Consider the following 10815-nt stretch of genomic DNA (forward strand, 5'->3'; position numbering starts at 1 on the left):
ACACACACACACACACACACACACACACACACACACACACACAAAGATGGAGAGATGGAGAGAGAAGCAGACACACACACACACACACAAAGTGCACTAGAGAAACATTAAAGAGGTATAATAAAATATCTCTTTTTTTTTAATTTTTATTTTATGTGTGTGGGTGTTTTGCCTGCATGTTTATCTTTTCACCATGTATGTGTCTGGTGTCCAGAGAGGCCAAAAGAGGGTTTTACAGATGGTTGTGAGCCACTATGTGGGTGTTGGGAATTGAACCCAGGTCTTCTGAAAGAGTGGCAAGTGCTTTTAAGCACTGACCTGTATCTTCAGCTCCTATTTTTCTTGTTCTTGACTGCTCTAAGAACAACTCAAAACAATAGTATCAATGTTTCTATTTACCATGTCTCTAGATATGTAAATGCCTTCTGCAAACTCTAAGGCAACTACAAAATAGAAAAATAGAGGAGCAATTGATTTACTACGAAAAAGGAGAAAACAGAATCATTAACAATTCTCAAGTTAAATCTACAAAAGTCGACAGAAATAAAAAAGAAGCAACAAATACAACATATGATATACACTAATCCATCATATTAAGTATTAATGGTTTAATCTATACCAATTAAAACACAAGATGGACTAAGGAGATGGCTCAGCAGTTAAGAACATTTATGTGCAAGAAGGAGGTCCTGAGTTTAAATCTCCAGAACACACATTTAAAAAAAAAAAGCAGAGCATGATGAAACATATACTGGTAACCCCAGTGCTGTCAGGGACAGAGAAAGGAGAATCTCTTAAGACGGCTGGCTGTCAGCCTAGTTCCAGGTTCATTGAGAGACCCTGTCTGAAGGGAATGAGGCAAAGGCTAACAGATAACTTCTGCATACACACACAGCATATAGCACAGATATATACCATACTCACACAAAAAAAAGACATCTGAAAAGTTGGCTGAGTAAAACAAAAAGCAAAACCCAACCCTATATATTTTCTACAAGAAAGCAACTTTAAATATACTAATGGACACACATTAAGTAAATGGATAAAGATAAATCATGCTAATATGAATGAAAAGAAAGCAGCCATGGGGCTGGAAAGATGGCTCAGCAGCTAAGGGCACTGACTGACTGGCTGCTCTTCCAGAGGACAGGGGTTAAATTCCCAACATCTACCTGGCAGCTCACACTGTCTATAACTCCAGGCTCAGAGGATCCAACAACACCCTCTTCTGGCCCCCAGGAGCACTGTATGAATGTGATAGACATGCATAAAGGCAAAATACTCATACAAATAAAATTTAAAAACAAGGAAATCAGACATGACTGTACTAATTTTAGACAGAGTGAACTGCATGGAATAATCCTTCTCTACACTGTGAATATGTATTACTCTCATTGGTTAATAAAAAGCTGACAGGCCAGTAGCCAGGCAGGAAGTATAGGTGAGTCAGCCAGAAACAGAGGACTCTGGGAAGAAGGTGGAGTCAGAGGAAACACCAGCCAGCCAGCTGCTGAGCAAGCAGGACATGTAGAAAATTGAGGTAACAAGCCACGAGCCACACAGCAAAGCATAAATAGAAATATGGGTTAATTTAAATGTAAGGGTTAGCTAGTAACAAGCCTGAGCTATTGGCTGAGCATTTATGAATAATATTAAGTCTCTGTGTGGTAATTTTGAAGCAGCTACCGGGATGAGGAGTGGGAGGTCAGGACAGGAAAGCTTCCAACTACAGTGACCTTCAGAGCAAAAAAATTATTAGCCATAAAAGGAGTACCACATGATAAAGGGATCAATACTACAAGAAAATAAAATCATCTTTAATAACATAGTGTCAAATTATGTGATGGAAATCCAAGCAGAGCTGCAAGAAGAAATAAATGAATCCACTATTATAGTTAGAGACTTCATCACCCCTGTATCAGAAATCAACAAATCCATATGGAGAAAAACTGAAAGGAAACTGAACTCAACAACATGAATGAACTGGATATAATTAACAGCTATACATAATTTTATCTAGCAACACATTAGGTATCCTTCTCAAGCTCACATGGGACATTCATCAACATAAGACAACATTCTGAGGATAGCTAGAAGGTAAGGTACTTGATGCATAAGCTGTGAGAAACAGAGTTCAGATCTCCTGATGGATCCAGTGTTTGGAACCCTAGTGAGAAGTGGGTGTGGCAGTGTGGTCAATTGTTTTTGCTCTTTTAGGGTGCCCACCACCCAGCTCCCAAATAAATCACACGGAGACTTATTCTTGATTATAAATGGCCAGCCTTAGCTTGGCTTGTGTCTAGCCACCTTTCCTTAACTTTAAATTACCCTGTCTACCTTTTGTCTCTGGGCTTTTATCTTTCTCTATTCTTGTATACCTTTCTTTGTTTCTTGCTCCATGGCTGGATGGGTGGCTGGCCCCTGATGTCCTCCTCCTTCTCTGTTACTTCTTCCCTCTCCTCTTCCCAGATTTCTCCTATTAATTCTCTCTGCCTGCCAGCCCAGCCTATCCTTTCTCATGCCTCACCATTGGCTATTCAGCTCTTAATTAGACCATCAAGTGTTTTACACAGGCACAGTAACATAGCTTCACAGAATTAAACAAATGCAACATAAACAAAAATAACACACCTTAAAATAATATTCCTCAACAGGGCAGAAACAGGATGATCACTGGGGCTTGCTGAAGAATCCTTGCGCTTCAGGTTCATTAAGAAACCCTACCTCTATACAGAAGATAGACATCTATAGAGGAAGCCACTCAAGGTCAACTCTGACCTCCACACACTCACACTTGAGGAAGCACACTTTTGTGCACATACATACAGAAAGAGAGGACATGTTCAAGGCCAGGAAACACACTAAGAAATTTAAAAGAACATGACAAAACAATATATGTTCTCAAACTGCAAAGACATTAAGCTAGAAATCAACAACACAAAGACAACACACACACACACACACACACACACACACACACACACACACACACACACACCAGTAATTGGAAATTAAGTAATATACTTGTAAATTACACATAAGTCAAAGAAGACATTTTAAAAGAAATTTAAACAAATTTCAAATTAGATAAAGATGTTTCTGGAATGGCAAAATTGTTTCCATTATTAAACAATGAAGTTGTTGGGCCAGAAAGATGGCTCCTCAGGTAAGGGCACTGCAGCTACACCTGATGACCAGAGTTCAGTCCTACAACCCACATGGCTCGAGGAGAGAACCAACTCCCTCAGGTTATCCTGTGACTTCCTTACAGGTGCTATGACACAGATGCTCCCCACCTCCCTCCAATACATAAGTAAAATGTAAACAAGAAAAAGAACAAGTTAGACTAAAAGCAAGCAGAGGAAAAAAGTAATAAAAATTTAGCATAGAAATCAATGAAAATGGGAAATAAAGAGGGACACTTTACAAAACCAAAGCCTGGCTTTTTGAAAAGATCAGTAAAACCGATAAGCTTTATTTAGGCTAAAAATAGAAGACACACATTTCTAATAGCAGAAATAAAAGAAATGCACATATATCACATCAATATTAGGATGAAACAGATAATTTGACCAGGTTTACCGCTGAATTCACTGAATAAACAATCACCTTCTAGAACAGAAAGCACAATGCTCAGCTGTGTTCATTAATGGAATCTATTCAACATGCGCAGAAGAAATTATGTCAATTTTTTATAATCTTACTTAGAAGGCAGACACATAAGGCCTACTTCCTACATCATTTAAGAGGCTGGCACATATGCTGTATGACTGCAATTTCAGGAAACAGAAAAAGACAAAAGTGTGGAAATACAGAATATGTTTGCCAAGGGATGGAGCGGGGAGGAGGGATAAGTATTCACAGCACAGAGGAGGATATGTGTGGCAGTTAGCTATTCTTATGTGACCACAATGGTGACTCTCGTGCACACAGATAGACACTTGCCAAAACCCCACAGAAGGCAGGGGTGGAGCCTATTACAGGATGAACCTTTGGGTTCTTACTGTGGTTTCACTGACTCTACCGTCATCATGTGCTACCAATGGTGTGCTTGAAGTTCTGGAGCAGGTTATTTGAGTGTGTGGGCAGGAAATTCACAACCACTTGCACTTTTCACTTAGTGTGGCTATCATCCCAAATCTGCTCTAAAAACCAAACAGGAACAAGAATACACATACACACCTCTTTAAAGCTGCACATTTTCAAATGTGCATCTACTTAGTTCATGCCCTCATTTTAGATAACTTATAGCATATTTCTACAAGCATTTCTGAGTACATATGTACAAGTTGATTTCTATGGCAAATTTCAGTTTCACCACAGAAGCTTTCAGTGAAAATTAATCCAAACTGGTATTTAGAAATGCACTTATTTTCTGATTCCTGTTTTTATGGTTAGCACCATAATCTTTTATTGTTATTATTATTATTACTATTATTGTTGTTACTTTATTTTGATATAGCATGTTATGTAGCCTTGGTTGGCCTCCAACTCACTAATTAGCCAAAGATGCTTTCCAACACCTCAACCACCTGCCTCCACCTCCCAAATGCTAGGATTATAAGCATGTGCCACCATGCCCAGCGAGAACAGAATCTTAATATACCCACTAAACATCTTCGTCACAGAACAAGCAGTATTAATAATAATCCTTACAGAAAATCAACTATGGCCAATTAATGTTTACAATTACATGGCAATAATCATATAAACAGACTATATAAATCTGAAAACTATTTCCAAAACAACCTATACATTTTAGAATTGGAGGGCCAGAAATTTGGCTTAGTGACAGAGTACTGACCTAGCAAGTACAAACCCTGGATGGCTCAATCCTCAGTACAAAAATCAAACAAGTAAAAAAGATGGAACTGGAGATATAGCCTAACAGAGTGCTTACCTAGTACATTAAGGTCCTAGGTTCAATCCCAGCACCACAAGAAATAAATAGCTAAATACAAGCCTTTGGAATAGGAAGAAATTAGTGAGAAATTAGAATACTTAGAAGTCAGTTCCATCTGTGTCAGTATTACTACACAAATGTGAAAATGCATTGTATATACTGTAAATCCCTCACTTTATTTTATGGTGGTGCAAAAGCAATATGCACTCATTATAAATGGTACTTTGAATTTTGATCCTTCTTTGCAATGCTGAGCAGTACTCAGCCCCAGGGTCATAAGCAGAAATAACCTCTTCTCTACAGTAATATCAGGCTGCTAAGCTATGATGTTTGATAGGCCAGGTTTAATAAATGTGTTTTGACTTATGACATTTTCAAGTTATAATGAGTTTACTGGGGTATAAATCCATCATAAGGAGCATTTGTATTTGCCCTGCCAAAGAATCAGTTTATTCAAAATTTTTGTTGGTTATTAGGTTTTTCCTTTTATTTCATTATTGTGGTGCTGGAGGAGCCAATGCAGGTCAAAGAAACCTTGCCACTGAGCTACATCACCAACCCTTTGAAAAGTCTGTAGCTGGAAGTTTTCCTGTGTCCTGCCTGGTCCCACAGCCGGGATGAATCTCCCACTCGTGTCCCCCAAGTAAGCACACAGGCTTATATTAATTATAACTGCTTGCCATTAGCTCAGGCTTATTACTGACTAGCTCTTACACTTAAATTAACCCATAATTCTTAACTATGTCTAGCCACATGGCTTGGTACCTTTTCTGCCTTGTCATCTTTCTTCCTGTGTCTGGTTGGCAACTCCTGACTCAACCCTTCCTTGTCCCAGAATTCTCATCTGTTTACCCCGCCCATACTTCCTGCCTGGCTACTGGCCAATCAGTGTTTTATTTATCAACCAATCAGAGCAACACATATTCACAGCACACAGAACAACATCCCACAGCAAAAGTCTTAATAAAGCTGTGTGATAATCAAAATACAAAAGTAACTATGGAGCTGGACATAATGGCACACATCTTTAATGCCAGAACTCAGGAGGTAGATCTTTGTGAATTCAATGATAGCCTGGTCTATATAGTGAGTTCAAAGATAGCCAGAGCTACATGGTGAGACTGTCTCAGAGGAAAAAAATAAAAAAAAAAGAACTACAAAGAAACTTGGAACTTTATCTACAATGATGTTGGAAGCTAGGCTTTTGTTACAAAAGAAAGGAGACCAAATATGGAATAAAAGAAAACAGCAAAGAACCTGCATTGCCCAATTCAATTGGAATTACTCTTAGGAGCTTATTTGAAAAAAGATCTTCTTGGTTCTCTCCACTGCAAGGGATGATCTGCAACAGCAAGAATTAGCAATGAGTGAAAACAGAATTTGGTTTTAAAATATTCCTCTACTATATTGCCAATATTAGGATCCTATAGGAAATAAAAAGCAAACAAACAAACAAAAACCCAGCTGATCCCAGTGTGAAACAAGAAAAATATCAGCTAAGTCTTACTATTGTAGCTTAAGGAAATACTCAAACACTAGTCATGCTCAAATATCACAGAAGACAGCCATTGGTCAAACATGTAATTCAGTATCAAAAAACTTAATTTGATGGCCAACACTAAATGAACTAAATGTAGTTTTGGAGAGTTTTGTTCCATTATGCTTTGCTGGACATTTTTTTAAAAAACCTTACAGATGTTTTGCTTATATGTTATGTTTCTGATTTTGTGTTTTTATGGGATTTCTGTGTGTCTGAGTGTTTCTTGTGCTTTTTCTTCAGCTTTTTTTTTCTGTTTGTTTATTTTGTCCTATTCTGGATTGTCATTTGTTTTTTAGTTGCCTGTTTATCTCCTAATGCAAGAAAGACTGGAGATTTGGATGGGTGGGAAGGTGAGGATGATCTAAGAGGAGTTGGAGGAGAAACTATGATCAGAATATATTACATGAAAAAATCTATTTTCAGGAAAATTTTGAATTATAAATAAATTAAAAAAAAAAAAACAACAGTTTGGGATTGGAAAGAATGTTTAGCAGTTCAGGGCTCTTGCTGTTCTTACAGAGGACAGAATTTGGTCCCCAGCACCTACACAGGGCCAGTCACAGAATTCTACAATTTCTCTAGCTCTACCAAATCTGACACCCTCTCTGGCTTCCACAGGTTTGTACACACATGTACACACACACACACACACACACACACACACACACACACAAGCATACTCACACAGACACATAAACAAATAAATCTTTAAAAAAACAAAGCCAGGCAGTGGTGGCACATGCCTTTGATCCCAACACTTGGGAGGCAGAGGCAGGCGGATCTTTGAGAGTTCCAGGCCAGCCTGGTCTACAAAGGAAGTTCCAGGGCAGCTAGGACTGTTAAACAGAGAAACCCTGTCTTGGGGAAAAACAAAAAACCAACAAACAAAAAAACCCAAACCAACTTGATTTTAAGGAGCAAAAATTAAAGACAAATATAATTACATATAGAAAAGAATTTTAAGCAACAAATATATACAAAATGCTTTTTGCCTCTAATTATACTCTTTGTAGCCACCAATATAATAACTGATACAAGTAAAAATACTCACCTGATGTCAAAAACAATGAGTAAAACATTGTTGAGGTATTTGTAGGGTCTCAATGTAACATCTATAGTAAAGAATCTTTATAATGTATCTTGTTGTCAGTGGTGTTACTCAAGGTAGGACAAGCACAATGTGCTGTATCCATTACTTAGGTAATATATGCTAAGAATTTTTATCTTCCGGCTAATCATACAGAAACAATCAGATAAATTCACAATTAACTCAGCCTTCAAGAGGAAAGGAGGCCTGCCATGAAAAAGCATACAAACTCACAAACAAGTAGGGACATAATACTAGATAAAAAGACAATAGCTACAACCACCATGACTGGATCTTAGATGATAAAAGTAAAGCAAAAAATATAAAACAGAGTTTGGGAACAAATGGAGAAATTTAAATAAAAGCTATATACTATTCAGTTACTATTAGTATTCCGAAGCACGGCAATACGGTTATAAGATAACTTATTTTAGGAGACAAATGTCAAAATATTAAGGAATGAAATCCAAAATATTTGCTATTTACTGTCAAATGATTCATAAAATATGGAGCAAATATTGCAAGATGTTAACAGGCAAATACAGATGAAGTACATGAGTACTAATTTACATGCAGATTTGTAAATTTTAAAATAAAAGCTTTTCAGGGACAGGAATCTAAGTTCAAAGATCAGAACCTTGGAGGCTTTTTGATTTGTTCTAGTGGAATTATTTTTCCTAGCTTTGGTATTATTCCTCAGCACTCTAATTCTATTCTAGCACTGAACAAACATGTTAATTGCCAGTTTGTAACTTTCTCCAGAAGCCACTTGGAACTGGAATTAATTCTTTATCTGGTACCTACTAGGTATTGGGTGTTTGTTGTATGATTGAGATGAGTGATATGATGAAAACAAATAAGCCATAATTGAAACCCATTTATTGTCCGTATCACATTGTACCTCAAATTTAATCAAGAAGGAACCCTATTAAATGACCTTACATAACCTGTACCATTATAATGGATGTCCACATAGCACTTAATTCAAAATTTTCTTTGTAAAGCATTTCATTTTCAACTCAAGAAAATTCAGCATACCTGCTCTGACTCTTTAGTGTCCTTGGAATTGGAGGTCTGGTTTTCTCCAATGACTCCAGGCTGCTCATTTTCCCACGGTAATTTGTTTTTCCCTTTTCCAGCACTTAATACCCTTCGGGTACAGATCGTTGGACTGTAGGAGCCATACAGCTGCATGCTGTCCCTCGTGTGGTCACCACAGTAACAGTGTGCACTCTGAGTTCTGTTACCAGACATAAGCCAGTCTGTATCTGCACCATGTGCCAAATGGCTTGACCTCCCCTGGGCAGAAGATGGCATGAGTATTGCATACTCCACAAACCCCTGTTCTGTTAGCCGTGGGAGAGTTTTTCTGGCCAATCTGGCCTGCACTGCATTCATCACACCATCCCCATTATCTTGTAATTCAACAGTATCTACAGCTTTAAAAAGGACATTGGTTTTACCTGAGCCCATGGATGAAGCCAAGACAGCAAAGGCTTCCAGAGCTGCCTGGCGTACCCTGCGTTTGCTATCTACCAGAGCTGGAGCAAGATCAAAAGACAGTTTGGCTAAGTCGAAATCCTCACTGGGATAGGTCAGGAGGGAACAGATGCAAATGTTCACTACTTCCTCTCTTACTCTGGAATGCTTATGCTTAAGATTTTCCAGGAGCAAACAGAGCACCTGCTGAGGACCTGCTTCCTTCATCAGCTTTAGAAAGATTTTCATGTATTCCTGCTTGATCACCAACTTGTTGTCGGCCAGCACTTTCACAGAAGCGGCTATAACTGGTCCCAAGTACTGCTGTACCTGCTCTCCCAGGCGAATGACCAGTAAATGCAGCACTTGAAGCGTGCCATGGACCACTTTGAAATTGGAATCGTCTAACAAATTATACAGTAAGCTAATGAAACCAACAAGACTAGAATGAGGGGTAGAGCTTGGGTTAAATTTTCCCAGCAACTGTTTTAGTTCTTCGACAGCCTGAGTCCTGTTCTTATAGTCTTCCTGATCCAGCAACCTTGCATGCAGCTCCTGAGGAATAATCCCAAATTTAAGATTGCTGTTGGAAAGAGTCACTACACAAGGGGCAGGGTCTTCAGAAAACCCAGAGGCTTCAAGCTCCAAATAATAAGGAACCTGATTCCCAAACTGGGACTCCAGGCGGCGATTGTAGTGCCTCCTCAAAGCAGAGGGCAGACGAGAGATGTAGGACTGAAACCTCTCCTGACCAAGTCGTTCTCCAATTTGTTGAAGCGTGGAGAACGCTGCCTCAGATTCTTCTTCCATCTCTTGATCGCCAAGCTTTCGGGCCAGGGCGATGATGACTTCCGTGAGATCCAAGCCCAGCAACAAATCCTCGGGAGTGAGCAAGATGGGGAGCAAGAGCGCAGTGGAAGCTCTAAGCCGGGCATCTGGACTTTCCAGGCCTTGTATAAGCGTCCTCAGTACCTGCCCAGAACTTCGCCTCAGACAAATATGCAGGATCTGCAGCGCATCCTTGCGGAGGGCTGGATTGTCTTCTCGTAACGAGACGACTAGCTGAGGCAAAAGCGCTAAACTAAAGGCCTCTTCCAGCTGCACGGCCTCCCCCTGGCCCCGAAGGACGTCCGACAGCAGCTGCAAGCAGAGTCTCTTCTCATCACTGCCGCCCTCCACCAGCACTCGGCCCAGCGCCCGGTACAAGGCTTCCTTGCGGCGGGGAAAGCCAAGCCGGCCGCCCCGCCGCGGCAAGGCAGCCTGCAAAGCCTGGAACGCCTCGGACGGATCCGGGGCGGCGCGCAGGAGTTGAAGGAGCCGAGTCTCCTCCTCGTCTCCCCCCGACAGCCCACTCCCAGCCCCGGACCAGCTACTCGAGACGGCCTCGGCCGGCAGCAGGAGGGTCGAGGTCAGGGGCGACGGCGTGGAGGGGCAGGAGCCGTGATCCCCGGCCGCCCCACGGCAGTAGTAGTTTTTCTCGCCTCTCATCGTGCCCCCGGCTCGGCGACCATCAGTCCCTGGGGCGGAAGGACGACCGCGGCTCGGGGGGCGACAGGGACCGAGGGTGGCAAGGGGCGGCGGCAGGAGCAGCTCGGAAGGCGCGGCCGCCATGGAGGGTCGTCGGGGAGCGACGGCTGGAGGGAACCATCGCCGTCCTGGGAGGGCTGGATGAGGCCCAGCCTTCCAGCGCCTTCTCCGGGGCCCGAGGTGCAGAGGACGGGGAAGGAACGGCTCGGGTCAGCTGCCGGGCCGCTCGGGCCTTCAACTCCCGGAGCCAGCCTCCGGCAAAATGGCCCCCGCCCGAGC

General features: G+C 41.2%; 1 protein-coding gene across 3 annotated transcripts in view; it reads right to left on the minus strand.

Moving 5' to 3' along the window:
• Positions 1–10620, minus strand: part of Togaram1 (TOG array regulator of axonemal microtubules 1) — a 66982-nt gene extending 56362 nt beyond the window's left edge. For all 3 annotated transcript variants that reach the window (XR_013044253.1, XM_006986936.4, XM_006986935.4), the window contains exon 1: positions 8569–10620. Coding sequence is in view for 2 of the 3 variants with exons in the window: in XM_006986936.4 (XP_006986998.1) it covers positions 8569–10620 (2052 nt within the window). In the remaining variant the exon portion in view is untranslated. The remainder of the gene's footprint in view (positions 1–8568) is intronic.
• Positions 10621–10815: the final 195 nt, after the last annotated feature.

Source organism: Peromyscus maniculatus, chromosome 14 (assembly GCF_049852395.1).
Source record: "Peromyscus maniculatus bairdii isolate BWxNUB_F1_BW_parent chromosome 14, HU_Pman_BW_mat_3.1, whole genome shotgun sequence".
Lineage (NCBI taxonomy): Eukaryota > Metazoa > Chordata > Mammalia > Rodentia > Cricetidae > Peromyscus > Peromyscus maniculatus.